The following is an 18,372-nucleotide window of genomic DNA, read 5'->3' on the forward strand; positions in this document are numbered from 1 at the left end:
TTTCACTGATAAATGAAATACCTTAACATTACCATGCCTCTACAGGCGTCCAAACAGCGAAGATGAAAATTATATGTATTTTTGTTCGTTAATCACCAGTATAGTTGCAATGAAAAAGTCACACTATATGTTTGGGACATAAAGTCAAGAGACAACTCCATGTACCAAACACACTGATAACATACAACTTCATGTACTAAACACACTGATAACACACAATTCCATGTACTATACACGCTGATAACACACAACTTAATGTACTATACACACTGATAACACACAATTCCATGTACTATACACGCTGATAACACACAACTTAATGTACTATACACACTGATAACACACAACTTAATGTACTATACACACTGAAAACACACAATTCCATGTACTATACACACTGATAACACACAACTTAATGTACTATACACGCTGATAACACATAACATCATGTACCATACACACTGATAACACATAACATCATGTACCATACACACTGATAACACATAACATCATGTACCATACACACTGATAACACATAACATCATATACCATACACACTGATAACACACAATTCGAAGTACTAAACACACTGATAACACACAACTCAATGTACCATACACACTGATAACACATAACATCATGTACCATACACACTGATAACACATACCATCATGTACCATACACACTGATAACACATAACATCATGTACCATACACACTGATAACACACAATTCCATGTACTAAACACACTGATAACACATAACTTAATGTACTATACACACTGATAACACATAACATCATGTACCATACACACTGATAACACATAACATCATGTACCATATACACTGATAACACATAACATCATGTACCATACACACTGATAACACACAATTCCATGTACTAAACACACTGATAACACATAACATCATGTACCATACACACTGATAACACATAACATCATGTACCATACACACTGATAACACAACTCCATGTACCATACACACTGATAACACACAGCTCCATGTACCATACACACTGATAACACATAACATCATGTACCATACACACTGATAACACACAACTCCATGTACCATACACACTGATAACACACAACTCCATGTACCATACACACTGATAACACACAACTCCATGTACCATACACACTGATAACACATAACATCATGTACCACACACACTGATAACACACAACTTCATGTACCATACACACTGATAACACACAACTCCATGGACCATACACACTGATAACACATAACATCATGTACCATACACACTGATTACACATAACATCATGTACCATACACACTGATAACACACAACTCCATGTACCATACACACTGATTACACATAACATCATGTACCATACACACTGATTACCCATAACATCATGTGCCATACACACTGATAACACATAACATCATGTACCATACACACTGATAACACACAACTTCATGGACCATACACACTGATAACACATAACATTATGGACCATACACACTGATAACACATAACATCATGTACCATACACACTGATAACACATCACATCATGTACCATACACACTGATTATACATAACATCATGTACCATACACACTGATAACACACAGCTCCATGTACCATACACACCGATAACATACCTTCATAACTGCCCGAGGCGAAGCTGTGTACACCGGTATGAATTGGGTGAGGGACCGTTGGTAGGCTGCCATGACTGTTGTATACAGTGATATGTGTAGTCTTCTTCAACGCAAAAAATGTAATATTTAAACCTGAACGCAGGTTCTATGTTCAATCCATACACTGCGATATCGAAACTGGAAAACACTTGGGTTTATATTTTTCTACTTTCGTTTTCTTCACTTTGTGTACACACAAAACCACACACACCTTTACGCATACCTGAATGTGTGTATGACTAAAGGAAGTGAATCGAAACCAAATATAGGAATATACTGAAACGAAAAAGAAACGCAACTTCAAATTGTAGGTTTAATAAAATAATACTTGTGAGCATTATGTTTAAATTTCATATGTAATAGTTAATATTGAATATTGATGTAACATCCTTTAAATGTTTAGAGATTTTTAAGAACAGGTCACTTTGCTAGAAGGTCATGATTGGTAGTACCCTACGTGAATCCAAGTTGAAATGGCAGCAGTTTTGAAACCGTGCCCTAATATCGTGTGTGTCCTCCTCGAACAGTTATCACATCTCTAATTCTTTGTTGCATTGAGTTCATCAGGGCATTGACTTTCCGTATTGGAATGTTATTCCTTTCTTGGACGAGTGCATTTGCTAACTGAGGGAGGGTATTTGGGGGGTTACGGCGATTTCGAATTCTTCTGTCTAATTCATCCCACAAATGCTCGATTGGGGACAGGTCGGGGCTATATGGAGGCCAATCTATAGGAACAATGTTCTGTGTCGCAAGAAAGTCTCTACAGACTCTTGCAACGTGTGGTCTCGCGTTATCTTGCTGAAAGGTTAGATGATGCTGCCTAACAAACGGCACAACATGGGGCCTAAGGATCTCATCCCGATAGCGTACGGCCGTTAAATTCCCATTGACTATCACCAAAGGCGTCTTCAAACCATGGGAGATTCCCGCCCAAACCATAACTGATCCACCCCCAAATCGGTCGTGTTCCAAAACACAGGCGTCAGCAAAACGTTCGCCTCGACGCCGGTACACACGTTGACGGCCATCTGCTCGAAATAACGTGAATCGAGATTCATCGGTGAAGAGCATAGACCTCCAACGTCTCATAGGAAAACGTCTGGGCATATGTGCCGTTGCCCATTGCATACGACGTGCTCGACGTTGCGGTGTTAGTGGTAAACCAACGTACTGTCGCCTTGCACGCAAATTAGCCTCACGCAGTCTGTTGATCACTGTTTGGGGATGAATTCGACGGTTATGATTACCAATCGTATTCCTTGCCGTTTCAGCGGCCGTTAATCTCCTGTTACGCAGGTGTGCCAACCTAAGAACCCGGTCTTGACGTCGCGACGTTACGCGTGGACGTCCTGATCTCGGCTGGTCATCGACTCTTCCTGTTGCGTTAAGACGTGAAACTAATCGACTAATAGTCGATTTGTGAACTCTGAATTGTCGAGCGACGTGAAGTTGCGTGTTCCCTGCCAGAAGCATCGCTATAGCACGTCCTCTATCAACCTTTGATAACCGTGGCATAATTGTAAAAGGAATTATTGTTTGCAAAAGTATTGGCGATGATGTGGCTCAATGTTAGTGATGAATTGATACTGGTTTGAATGAAAAAAGAACGCATATGTTTGTACAGGCACGGTTTTTGATGTTTTTACCGCGCCGGAAGTGCATAGGTCTCTAGTCACACTTGGGTGATTTTGAAGATTGGTATGGGTGTTAGGCAGGGTGCATGTTTATTTCCGCGATTTTTATACAGATATGTATATTTAATACAAAATTAATCACAATTTTCCATGTTGCGTTTCTTTTTCGTTTCAGTATATTTTAACAAGTGTAAATAAAAGAAGCAAAAGTGCCGGTATAATGGATTATACGTGATTCTTCTGAATCTAATCGTTTGTTTTCCAAACTTCAATTAGTTATTTTTTCATACCTGTACTAACGTGTATTGGCGGGTTAAGACGACAGGAACTTAAACTTTCAAACTATCTAGGAACGGATGATATGGATGTAATGCATTTGATAGTATAATACATTTTCCCCCCAATAGTCTCATGCTATAAAAGTTTATTGTCTCATGGTATAAATGTTTATCGTCCTATCGACAATTATGGTAAATTTGAGGCGGATGTTTAATTCTGTATTGCAACTGGTAGATGTTATTTCGAACACCATACGGAATACATCTGGATGTCAGAAAGTTCAATTATCACCACGGTAAGGATTTATTCTACAGTTACACTAATTTTAATGCTGGGCTAACTGTCATCAAGTGAGTATCTTATAAAAAATAACTATATATGTATAGAAGTGCAACAAATAAACCTGTGTTCTACACCTGTCAAGGCGCATCATTTGAATTTGAACCGAAAAGTCGACAGATCCTAATGCATTTCTTATCATCATAAGAAGTCATGTTATATATGTAGGTATAGTGATGATTTTTGAAGGATAAAGTTAAAGATGACGATCGCGGACTAAGGCAGTAATGATACGTGCCAAAATTTACTACTATTCTCTTCTAAATAAGATGTTATTAGTAGAATAATGCAATTACACTTATATAGTACCACCGTACTGTAGCTTGAGCTGCAAAAAAAAAAAAAAAAAAAAAAGTTCAAAGAAGTCGGCTTATCAAAAGACTCGAAGATGAGCTTTCAAATATATTTATGTTGGATAATTTTCCCCCATTATATTGCCCTTGAAAGAAGCAGCGGAGTTGATTTGTGGGATATCTGAGTAGAGCAGAAGGCCGAAATTTGACCTTAAATGTTTTCAAAAAATATGGTCTTAAAGCTGAAAAAAATGCATTGTTATTAGATATCAGCTTACGTCTAAGTAGCCTTGCTACACAATAATTATTTCGAACTACATTGGGTTTAATCGCATTTATAATTAAGCAGAAAGATGAAATTTCATTGTATGACCTGAATTTGAACCAGTCTGGTTGGGACACTTTACGATTTACGACTGTGAACGGTTGGAAATGAAAACAAAGCTGCTACAAATGCATTGTTGGGACATTCGTTTGTAATAGTCTCTTGTACGATTGGTTTATTTAAGATTATCATATCTTAAAATGTATTTAACGTTTAAAAAACAACATCTTGATTAGCCGCCATCTTCAAACGGTCCCGACGGTGGATACAGATCAGTTATAACAATGAAGAAAATATTAATCCTAAATCAGTATACATCATAATTAACACAAAGGAAATATAGCAATTCATTCACGTATAGTTTTCAATGGAATGTTGTACATAATTATAAATTATAAATCAAATGGCCTTTCACATACGGTACAGATAGTATGAACTCTTTTGTGAATGTTATGCATACATAACTATTTAAATTGTTTTGACCTTAAACTTTAAATTGGAACAATATTTTCGTTTAATGTCACATTTCCCCCCGTAAATGGATGGTGTGATGGAATCACTTTCTTCCATGGATCAACTATGACTTGGTCAACATTTCTCATACTAGATGGCAGGATGGTATTAAAAGTTTGCTTGGATTATTCATATAGTCGAGTCAGTTATTTTACAAGGACAACTTTTATGTATCTAAAATTGATATAATTAATTTGCAATAACCTGTGTCTAATCCTTTTGTCAACCGTTTTACAATATAATATGTTAAAAGTAAATATATTTAAATTTCTCCCGTCGTTTGTGGATTGCTTTGCGGCAGCATCAATCTTCATGGATCAGCTGCCTTGTGTACTTGCTTGTTTGTTTTTATCGTTTTTGGTCAACGGTATAAGTCCTACCAGGTAACTAAACGGAAATAAAACAAAATAAAAATAACACCTTGTAAACACTTTTGCTATGATATTTATTAACAATCGCTAAAACATTTGGCGGTCCTAGAATAACTAAAAACAGAGCACTTCATTTTCATATAAGAATTGAAACTGTCTTAATATATCAAATATATAAAGGAAAGTCTTTTTGATAACTACAGTGTTCATCTGTAAACAACATTAATCCCTCACACGCAAATGAGTCTTTTTAATGCGTTAGACTTTTGTGTCACTGAAGTTTTCTTAGTTTAAGCCTGATTCTAAAATAAAAATCGAAATAAAGGTTCAGAACATCCCAGTAGACTGAGCTTGATACAAGCATTTTCTACTTCAAACACGTCCAAAGATATGACACAGGCCACGCATTCTATATGTTCGGCTCGTAATTGTTACATTTTACTTTTCAATATTGTCTAATGAGTAAACAAATATACTTGCATGTTACATATACATGTATCTTGATTTATATGCTAATCTACATAAAAGAAATTATAGCACTTTCGAATTAGAAGATCGCTAAGGTCTTGTTTCGATACTAAAGGGGTTGTTTTTAGTCTCTAAACATATTAAGAGATCAATTGATTGAAACCAAGACGAATGTATATCATCAAATAATAACAGAGATCATCCTTTTTTTCTCACCCATATGTACATTTAAAACTGGAATGTATATTATTATCAAAATGATTTCATTCCGGGATATTTACGGATTAACCAATCATTTAATCGAAAAAAAAATAACAACAACAAAAACAAACAAAAACAATACTGATTTTGCCGTAAGATAATCGATTGTCCCCTTTCCTTTTGTATTATATGTTGATCTTAACGATATTAGGATCAGTTAGATATATTTGTTCGTAGCGATTATTGTTTGATGGGTTTTGGAAGTGCCATACCTTAGATAAATCATTAGGTATTTATTCAAAATCTAATTTGATATATCCACTCCTTTTTACTGCCATTAACAATAAACACGTGATATCCTCACTTTACACTTGCTTTTGTTATTCCTCATTTCGTGTAAGGTGGCAGGGATACGAATGCATTACACATTACCCGGAAAAATATTTCACTGATATCAATTAAATAATTAAAGTGCAAATAACTTCAAATTTCTAATAATATGCATCTCTGTTTTAAATAAGAAAACAATTGTTGTAGTCATATAAAATCATAAGCAATACAAATTACATCTTTTCAAGAGTTGATTTACAGCGTAATTTTCATCATTGACTAGTACAATAAAAACACAACTTAAGACAAATTCAACTATACAAAAGTGCTGCAACCATTTCGTTGGAAACCATAGATTTAAAAAGATATTTTGAGGTTAAATATATCGGATTATCATAAGGACACCGTTAGGCATAAGTTCTGCATAATAAGCAAAGCGAAAGCAAGGCTACATCATTGGTCGAAGTGAAAGTGTGCACACCGGTCCTGGAAAAGATTACAGTTCCCAGCCTGTACATTTACAACACGTCATTTAAACAACGGCTTAATAAAAGATCGAATGCTTATTAAGTGTTTTATACAAAGCTTGATTTTCATTATTATACGTCATCCTATTTTAAAAAATGAAAGCCAAAGCTTGAGATCACTAATTGCCTAGATCGATTTACGTATCCATTGTATTCAATGAAACCACAGCAGTCTCATGAATGGAATCACATCATCGCAATCATAAAATTATAAGCAAGAAGTTACTGTTTCTTTTGACGAGGATATTGACGATATATATATATATATCTATTTCTGTTTATATGACACCTCATCCACACGTCCATGTTCTTTACAATGGAATGTTCTGAGTTCTAATATACGCTCCACACTATTTTGACATACGTCCATGTCCATACTAACATATTTTTTTGGTGTTTATGTTTTGGGTTGCGATATTTAAAATATCAAACATTTTCTGAGGATAGAAGCAATTTTTTCCACAGCAACGTTGTTAAGATCACATTCGTACAGCCCACCATCACTGCTGAACGCCATGTCGAGAATTCCGCCTAACTGTCGCACTTCATTTCCGGTCACGCGGTGACTTGTAGGAGTAAGAGCTGAAAGATTTTCCTTGTTGGTGTGATGAAGCACCATGACAAACACGTCTCTATCAACTATAATATAAATAATCAACGGCGCTGTTAATGTTAGTTTTGAAAAAAATAATAATGGTTACAATTATCAATCACTGTTAAGCTTATAAAATGTCAGTTTGTTTCTATTTGATAATTAACAAAAAATACATCTGTATGTGTAATATCATGTATCCTTAGAAAATCCAATTACCTTTCATTCCCTTTAGACTGTCCGCGATATTGGTACCAACCCTGGACATGTTCAGACAAATGACTATTTGGAAACCATTAGTGACATCGGATGGATTTTGAGAAAATGAAACCATCAAATTTAAGTTGCTCATGTCCAGCCTCTCTTGTAGGCGCTTCGTCAGTCCCTTCGTTACCATATCAACCAGAGATTTTCCCAATCCGCTTTTCTCACTACGTAGGCCAAGTACTGTATAAACACAACATGAACCTTGACACAATGATTACGGAATACAGCGCACACACTAAAATTATTTCTCGTCTAATGAAATCAATTTAAATCTACCATGATAACTTAACCATAAAGAAGTCTACAAATCAAGTATTTTTTTCCGGAAAAGTTTAACACCATATAACCAACTGTTATAGTATCATTACAGATAATTTACTACATTTTACATGTATTATGTACATGTACATGCTTGTCAACAATTTACTATCAAAGTGTACATTGAAAGGCCAAAAGGAATACATTTGTACATTGTATGTGCATATGCTTATTCGGGGATTTGGTTTGTTTGTTTTTGTTTAACGTCCTATTAACAGCCAGGGTCATTTAAGGACGTGCCAGGATTTCGAGGAGGAGGAAGGCCGGAGTACCCGGAGAAAAACCACCGGCCTACGGTCAGTACCTGGCAACTGCCCCACGTAGGTTTCGAAATTGCAACCCAGTGGTACAGGGCTAGTGATAAAGTTTCGGTACACCTTAACCACTCGGCCACCACAGCCCCGAAATACAGCGTTAAGTAATCCAATGAATGTCTAATGTATATGTATATCCAAATTTTGAATGTTGAATTTCGTATTTCCAGCTGTACAACATTAAAACTTTGAGTGTTGATTATCGAACGTGAGGTATCGAGCTACGCCACATTACAATCCTTAATGTTGAACCTGGTATGTCGGATTATCTATATCAAGATGATACTTCATACAGCTATACATATACCATCGTGTGATATGACCATAAGGTAGAGTTGACTAGAGACATTCTATCGGGAAAAAATATTCCTCCTGTTTTCATTCCCGCTTATCATCAGCTAGTGGGAAAAAAAATTGATACTGCATACAGCTATTTGTGTAAGCCTGTATCATGTTCAGAGACTGAAGTTTGTTTGTTGCAAAAAGATGACTCGCAAATTAAAGACAACAAAAATTATATTGTTGTTAAAAGGTCATTTATTGAATGACTGATGAACTCTTGCGAGTCCACAATATATCACTATTCAACATGAATAATGTTTGATGTTATGGAAAAAACAGAGTGTATTTATTGAATATAATGATGTAATAACACAGATGGTGTACAAATGATGGCAGGTCTGGCTATAGAATAAACATAAAGGGTGGGATAAAAAAAGGGGTGGGTTTTACAAACACAAATGTCCACAGCATGTGAATAGCTGAAAAAACACGTGGAGACGCACGGAAATCTTTGACTAATGTAAGATGGCGATACATGGCCACTATATATCTGCAGTCGTGTGATATGACCTAAATGTGGAACACACACACCCAAAGATAGAGGTAACTAAAACATGCTGCCGGGTAAAAATATTCCTAATATTTCTCGCTTAACATCAGCTAGTGGGAATAAATCGGCATGTGTACACCTCATATGATGCACACAGTGTATATCCATAGCATTACACGTGTACATCTTGTGTTTAACACACAGTGTATATCCATAGCATTACACGTGTACATCTTGTGTTTAACACACAGTGTATATCCATAGCATTACACGTGTATATCTTGTGTTTAACACACAGTGTATACTAATAACATTACACATGTACACATTATGTTATACACACAGTGTATATCAATAGCATTACACATGTACATATCATGTTTTACACACATTTTATATTCATAACATTACACGTGTACCCCTCATGTTATACACACAGTGTTGATCCATAACATTACAAACACAATATTCAATCCGATTATCGACCTACCGACACGTTTTTTCTGTGGCTTCTTCAATTCCTCGAGTTGTTGTTTGAACTTCCTCAGTTCTTCTTTTTGCTTATCTGAATGGAATATTAGCACAATTTGTGAATTAATGGAACCTACTATCGGGCTTTTACAAACATTAATACATGTATTCTTCACAGAAATCTATAGTCATTTAGTGATATCATCAAACTTGATTTAAATTGTCATCTTTTAGAAATGCAAAAACATTATCATAAAATAATAATAATGATAATAAAAAGACCATGCAAAATAAATAAAAGCTGAAGCAAATTAATCCGCAAATGTTTCTGAACTTATGATTCTGAAGACTAAATGAATTGTTTTACATACAGACATGTGGTAATGATATATAATCAGAAATCATGAATACTTTCAAAGTTAAATACGACCTTACCACACTCAGCTTTCAAACACATGTATTCATCCTGTGCTTTCTTCTTTTTCTGTGTCAAACTCTTAATCTTCTCTTCCAGAGTCTGTTTGATTTGATCGTGTTCTTGTTGTGAAGTTTTCGTCTCTGATTTTAATTCGTCATGTCGTTTTTGTAAAGTTCGAAGTCTTTCTTCGCTGGTACCTGCCATTCAAATATTTAGCAGAAAAGTAATTACATATTTTATTATCGATATGAAAATCTAAGCCATTAATAGACTTCAATGTGTTTCTGACTTTCTATCGGTATCTTTGACTGTCCCCATATGTATACATAAGTTATTTACAATCTACTAGTAGATGAATATAATTTATTACATTCTGAAAGGAAAAAAAGAAATGTAATAACAATTATTTCTTTTAACAACCCTTAAACGCGAGCTCGTCCAAGATATTATAGTCCTTTATATTTGTGTAACGGAAAGAAGTCGCTGGAGTGCTGACCGGAGGGCGCTACGTGGGAACAGATACAACTGTATGTACGTAGGTACAAGACGGACGGAGAGGAAAATCTTAGTAACCTCGATCTCACCGACCGAGGACTAGTAATGGTGAGATTAAAATATAGGGAACCACTTTGTCGTCCGCAAACAACTCGTCCATTAAGGTTGATCTGACTATTACCCCGATAGATCATTTATCTTTATATACAATATTACATTATTTCGAAAGACTTTGTATTTTGAATAAACAGATATGCTAATATTTAACATTGTTCGGAAATTCCATATTTTCTCCATGTGTACATGTAAATGTAAACAGCCGATAGGCGTGGGAGAAAACTATGTAAAAAATGTTTGCATACAATTAAGATAAGGTTTTGCAATACATGATTAACAATACCTTTTGTAAATTCGACAAATAAGTGTATTTGTGGCCAATATTGCACTTATATTGACAATGAATTGTAAGAAGCTTTTGGTTACCAAATCACGAGCAGACGTCATGCATTATGTGTATAGGTATATTATAGGTATTCATGTGGGAAAATTAAAACACTTTCTCTTTAAAGACAACTTTAATATGCAATTCAGGATTCTCAAATAATACTAATTTGTGTACACTGTGTACATCCAACGTCATGCAGAAAATATAAACAAAGCAATGGTAACACAGTTAAATACAAACGAAGTTCCCCAATGTTTTTACGCATCATAATCGCCTTTCAAACAAGATCTAATGTTTTTCTTGAAACTTATTTGGGGGTGTCAGCTTATCTTTTCATCCACAGTCTTTTCGAATATTTAATTTCAAAATTTTCAAATTGAGGCATTTATGTTTTTGTAATGTTCGGAATCGTAACTTGTCTTTATTTTTTTTAACTCAATTTCTACATTATTCTCTTCGGAAGAATGGCTTATATATCACATCAGTAATGACAAATATTATATATTATGTATATATTTTATCATATAGCAGGCCTTATAAGATTACTGTAGAAATGTAGAACGAACGACAGTAAGACTAGTAAGTACCTGTACAATGCTAATGCTGCAACTTAAATGTAAATTCTTTTATTCACTGTAAATATAAAATATGGTTCAAGCTTTATTCGTTTTTTATGAGATGAAGAATTTATGTTGCGGCGGAATCAAGCGGGAAGGAGCTGATGCATCAGCATAAAGATATGTAACAGTGTACATGGATGTGTTCAAGGAAAATGATTATTATCATAATGTACTTTCTCTACCCTTAAACTTTGCAGTGACTTTTCACTAGATAAATAGACGATACAGCCACCAATACAGCAAAGTTTACCTACAATAAGCAACTCTAATGTCGAATGGCCGGATTTTAGTCGAGCTGAACAAGAGGGCGAACATTTCTTAGAATAAAGTAGAACATTCCTTCGGGATGTCAAATACAATGACTTACTTTGATAGGCTATGAGATGTTTGTTCTCTTCCTGTGTCCTCGTCAATTCTGATTCTGTTTCAACTTTATTGATATGAAGTTTATCCAGTTCGTTTTGGAGCTTTTGAATCTCATCTTGAATACGCTTTCTTTGTGATTCACTACTTGTTTTCTTCAATTTCAGTGATTTCACCTCATCCCCATGATCCCGATTTCCTGTAAAGTATATACAATTCATAACATCACCACCAATCAATAAGCAATGGCTTTTGTTGAAGGGGTCTATTTATTCTTATTTTCCAATGATTTATCGTCCAGATGAAGTAGATCTATGTTTTCCACAAACATAAAGAAGTAGCGAATGCGAAAACGCAATAAAGGTACCGTTCAATCCCCATATATACATATAACAAAAAGATACAGAATTTCTCTCATATCGCGCCATGTTGGATAGAGTTTGCCCATGTAAGATAGGTATGTAAGATAAATCTATCTTACATAGCATTTCACGCGCGCAGAGTAATCTACGTTCAAGGGGGACAACTCTTACAACGTCGTGTGCTTGTATTTACATTTGACAGTCCTTAGATTTATTATATCGTCGGTGTCGGTTGAAACGTTGGATTTAACTATAAAAATACACACATTCTGAGATAAATATATATATCATATCAGCTATAAACTAATAGGGCTACACGGTTAAACGATTAGACATTTCATCTGAGCGAAAATATAACTTCGTTACAGTACAGTACTGTATAACATAGTAGACTAGGCCTACAGACCTGTTGTTACAGTTACAGTACAGACTTGCCTACCCTACAGGTTTGTCATTTGCCATTAAAAACATGCAAACACACACAATCACCTGGCAATGATAGGAAGTTGAATAAAAGCCATAAATAAACAAAAGTTTATAAAAAAGAAAATGTCAAACATCATAACCTATGAAATGGTTCCGTTTCCGTCAGCACAGGGGCCTGGATTGTTCACTCTACTGTCAGTAGGCCTACTGAACTCAGTAATATAACCCGTGTATTTGGAACATTCGGTACAAATGACACCCCTCGATATTCATATAAAGAAATATTTATTATATCTTTAACACAGAGTCTAGGACCTACTGTATATTTGTGTAGAGTAACCAGGAAAACTTACTGTTATCCTAGCCTTTCATCGTTATCGATGGACCTATCTTCGTTATTCTATCAAGAAAACTGGTTAAACACATATAATCCTATGTCACAGAAAGGATCGAATACTCGTATCGAGTCACTGTTCGCTGGTTCACACATGAAGTTGCCAAAATCACAGTGAATTTAAAATTACCACCCGAGAAACATCGCCGCGTCATGGCGATCGAGATCAACATCACTCTCAATAGCCTTGAACTACATTTGTATGAATGGGATTCCAATGACAGTCGTGACGTGACGTCACGTAGTAACGTAGTATTTTATAAAAAAAAAATGTGGCTTGGCAATACAAAGTACAATGTGTTCCGTGAAATGATCAAATATGTCGAGGGGCAAATCAAATCATAAGTAAAATTGTAAAAAATCATTTCAGCATTGGATTTTTCAAAGTATTGTTGATAGAACTTCTTTTTCTCGGATGTTGACAATTTGATCACTGCCACGTCAAAAGTCGGTCAAGTTACGGCAATTTTTATCGGCGAATTGTTCATTCGTTTTTTCACTTAAGCACAGAAGGAATGAAATTTGTGTGCAAACATAGTTTGCCAAAATCGGGTATGATCTTTCAGAATATCAAAAGTATTTTTAGTAAAAACGTCAAATTAAAAAAAATAAAAAAATGAAGAAAATGGATGGCTGAGGGACCCTTTCTCCAGAAATTTGGTAGTGGTATGAGAGAAAAAGACTCTTTCATTATGTGTGTATGTAGGATAGGGATATTCCACCCTCGGGATCACAAAATGTGGTAAAACCCTCGGCAAGCCTCGGGTTTCAACACATTTAGTGACCCCTCGGGTGGAATATCCCTATCCTACATACACACATATGAAAGAGTATTATAATCCACCTGGGTAAGCATTTAAAGCGCGAACATTGTGAATATCTGAATAAACGACAACACAATAAACTGTATTGCATGTGGTGTTTTTATTTATTCCCTGATCCCTGACGGCTGTATCTCTATTCCTCACTTTTTATATCAGTATACTTAATTGAATGTTATTAGAAGGATTATATATCATTTTAGAGGAATTAACAGACCACACACTCCAAAACAAGAATCAGGGTTCGAATATGTTAGAAAAAATCAGTAAGTGGAAATTTGTATGATCTATTTGTGTATATTTGTATTTTGCGACAACGTGCGCACGATGTCTGCACGGTGTGTAACCAATGCATGCATCATAAATGATCATTGGGTTTGTTGCGTTGTGCGATCCAACAATTGTATTGGCGGGCCATTAGATGTCTGATCGTTTTGTTTACAAGGGAGATTCAGCCAGTTTAGATATGTGATTTGTGGTGTTCGTTAATCGGTCATACATTAAAACAACATTAGAATGTAAAAATATATTTAAGCATTAAACCTGTATTTTTATTGTTCAGCTTGACACAGAGGTGAAAAGATAAGTGTATGTGTGTAACAGTTTAATGTGAAATGTATTCTTAGAATCAAAATACAGCCCCACGAGCATCCCCATCTCCATCCCTACCACAACCCCCTCATCCATCAACGATCAAACTTAACGCAATCTTCTTAAAAAGCTTTCTATTCCGAATCCGATTGTTGCTTGCCCTTTCTAGTATTCAAAATATTCCCTTTGCTTTCTCTGCACACAAAAGCAAAATATCTACAACCTGCCAACATTGTGGACAATTTACGTTTGTTTACGTACGGATAAAAAGGTTAGAATAAAACAAACACAGTTATTAGCATTTAACATATAATCTCCATGGACTTCTTCGGTTAACACTGTAATTTATAAGCGGTATATAGGATTTCAAGACATCATTATGAGTAAAGCATATGTATTTTTTACGTCTCTGTCGACAATATTGAATAAAATTCGTAATTTATTGATTGTATCAATGACATGCAGAAATGATATAGGATTTCAAGACATCATTATGAGTAAAGCATATGTATTTTTTACGTCTCTGTCGACAATATTGAATAAAATTCGTAATTTATTGATTGTATCAATGACATGCAGAAATGACCTCGTTCAAATGTTCATCTTAATAATGCCAATTGTTTTCCTCATCATTGCTGTAAGATAGCACATTCCCATTTCACCAATCTTAGTATTTTGATGAACAATATCAATATTGTTATAAAATCGATTTTTAAAATGTTGAAATGTGCTTATTCCAGCAATGTTAATTTCCTAAAGGGGCAAGCCTACAGAAGTTTTTATTCTTTAAAACCACTCACCGATACATTGCTTTGTGCCGTCAAAGTTGGTTCCCTTGGCTATACAATTAACTCATAATTTATTGATTATTCACTTGCATAATTAACTAATTACTTAACTTAATTACTAAACTAACGCATAATGTTACAAAACAGATCAAAAATGAATTATTCATTTTAACGAAATAGGAAAGTCTGAACCATTAACTCAGTATCAACATACTTAAACAGTTAGGGAACGGAGACAGTATTTATTGTTGAAGCATTTTGTAAAAAAATAAATAAATAAAAACGCGTCATTTTTTGGTGAGCAAATAACATTTTGAATGCCTTCAATATGTCAAAAGATCAAAGTTTTACTATTTTTTCAATGTATTGTTTATTGCTTTGATGTATGTGTAACCCGAATTGTTTTTGCCATTACCTTTTAGATTTCTTTCGTAATAAAAAAAATAGCTTCCATGTCCATGATTTGAAATGTAATGAAGCGCTTCTATCCTATTTAAAAAAACGCGTTTAACGAAGTCTTTAAACACCTAATAAAGTACCATTCTCACACTGTTAAATAGTTATGTAGGTGCGGGTGGTAAAGTTGTCTTTAGGAGAAACATTATAACAAAGAGATCTGCTAGAAACATAACACCGACCAAGTACATTTAGTTACTTGATATTCTACAAGCAGATGGCAATGACTTTGCTGATGATCAAGAGATTGGTATATGTGCGAAGTGTTTCTAGAATGATTAGAAACGAAAGCTGCAACCTGAAGATCAAAACGTTGATGTTGATGATGAAACACTGCAGAACATCGCACGATTAGAGGTTTTGTTTTATGGTCAGTCTTCCCACGCCAAATGCACATAATGCATGAGGAGTTTCAATCAAAAGTTATTGGGAACGACCTTAACTCTGACGTTGAAATTTGCACAGAATATAATTGCAGAGAAATGTTGACTTTCCAGCTAACTTCAAGATCAAAGGAAATCATCAATGATCTTTTGGAGATATCACATATGCTATCAAAGCAGGAGTCTTTTTCTTCACATTATTCGTCCTCTATTGCACTGGTTCGAGTATGTATACATTCGTAACCACGAGGATGGACTACTGTTGTTCTGGGTAAACATGAAGACGGACATACCACTTTATCATGCTAGTTAACATTCGTTAACATTTCAATTTCCAGTATATATTGTAATCATTTCATTCCATGGTTAAAGCATTAGACGTAACTAGTGTTCAATAGTTTCTTGAGCGTGAACATCTTCCAAGAGAAAATGCTCTTGAGCACAACACAGTGTTCTCCGAAGGATTGTTTTCTTTGTAGCCTGAAGAAGTGGAATTATTTGAAGTTTACGAGCGTAGACCTGTCTGATGCTTAAATTCTTGACAAAGTAGGACCTTTTTCTTGAAACGATTATGATGCAAAAATTACAAAGCCATCATGTATAGTCTCTCCTGGCTGGGCATGATTTTTTAAAATTGTGAAAAACGAGCAAAATCTTACTAGAAGGGTTAAGTCACTATTTGTCAAACTAGATGCAAATGTGGATAATCGTAAGTTTTCAAAGTTAGACATGGAATACCTTCGGACAATCTCCTGTGACACATACCAAATGTCACTTGCACATGGCTATATCAGTGAACATCTCAGCAATGAGTGTAACTATGAGGTCTTGATTTACTGGCATTCATTAGACATTGCACGATGTAAGATACATTCAAGGCATACGGCAAGTTTAAAGTACAATGTTTTGATCAAGCATAATAGCTCCAACACCATTAATCTCATAAAGCATTATCATTACCCATGTCATACTGTGCAGAGAACAAGGGCATATGTGCTAAAGTAGTATAGATTGTTAGAATTTTTAACTTAGTGCAGATTATACCACGCTCATTGCCAAATGCCATCACCAACACATGTGACACAATTATATTTATATAGAAAATGCATAGGTATCCAGAGTAAAGTAGATTGTGTAACTTGTGTAATTGTCCCTTTTTGAAAAAAAAGAGATGTCTATATAAAAACGAAATCTATAAATCTATAGACAAGCAAACAAATACATATATGCTATTTACTAATGCAATTTAATTCAAAACAAGTGTTTCCGGCAGTATATCACATTTTGTGTAAAGTCATGATCCGCTCATTCATTCGAAAGTTGTTATAGAAATGTAATCATTTTCTCACCTACAACTTTTAGACTGAAGAGAAAAAAGACCTTCAAATCTAAAAACATGCTTATAATCATATATACATACCGTTTTCAACAGCCGGTTTCAGTTCGTTACTTTGCTGTGTTGATGACTCGTATGCAAAGTATGTATGTGAATTTCGGCCAGTACCCTGTCTCTCACAATCAGTTGACGGATATGGTGTCAAGTACAGTAGAGACTTTGTAAAAGGATTTTCCCTGTTTTCTGTTTGACATTCTACGCCTAGATACTGTGTAATGCTATAATTGTTTACCTTCTCTTTACATCTCGGACAAACATCATACCACGTTTCTTTACTCTCTTTTTCTAAACTGAAATGGACTTCGTCGAACTTCTTTGCAGGTGCAGACAGACTATCAATTTGCATTTTGAAGTCTTTAGAGATTGCCTGCAATTGGAATATGTAAGCCAACTTATAACACTCCTCAAAACCTTTTTCAAATGTTCATTTACAATAAGTCATTTTAATGCTGTTTATGCCCTTAACTTAATTTACAGCAACTATTTCTTAAATAATGTACTTAATCTTAGGTGCTTTAAACGACGAGACATATGTATAACATAATGACACAACTGACGACGGAAAACAATTTCATGACTCGTGCCCCGATCAGGCATGATCTAGGTGCACCTAGTCGCCTAGCCAGAAATACCCGCAGCTTAT

General features: G+C 35.0%; 1 protein-coding gene across 1 annotated transcript; it reads right to left on the reverse strand.

The window, feature by feature from the left end:
* Positions 1 to 5,506: 5,506 nt before the first annotated feature.
* On the reverse strand, positions 5,507 to 18,086 carry LOC117323584. Its single transcript, XM_033878891.1, has 6 exons — positions 17,754 to 18,086; positions 12,117 to 12,311; positions 10,207 to 10,386; positions 9,791 to 9,865; positions 7,789 to 8,016; positions 5,507 to 7,616 (listed from the first exon to the last, which is right to left on the reverse strand). The coding sequence occupies exons 1-6, from the start codon at positions 18,073 to 18,075 to the stop codon at positions 7,396 to 7,398; spliced, it is 1,221 nt and encodes a 406-aa protein (XP_033734782.1). The 5' UTR covers positions 18,076 to 18,086; the 3' UTR covers positions 5,507 to 7,395.
* Positions 18,087 to 18,372: the final 286 nt, after the last annotated feature.

Source organism: Pecten maximus, chromosome 3 (assembly GCF_902652985.1).
Source record: "Pecten maximus chromosome 3, xPecMax1.1, whole genome shotgun sequence".
NCBI classification, from domain to species: domain Eukaryota; kingdom Metazoa; phylum Mollusca; class Bivalvia; order Pectinida; family Pectinidae; genus Pecten; species Pecten maximus.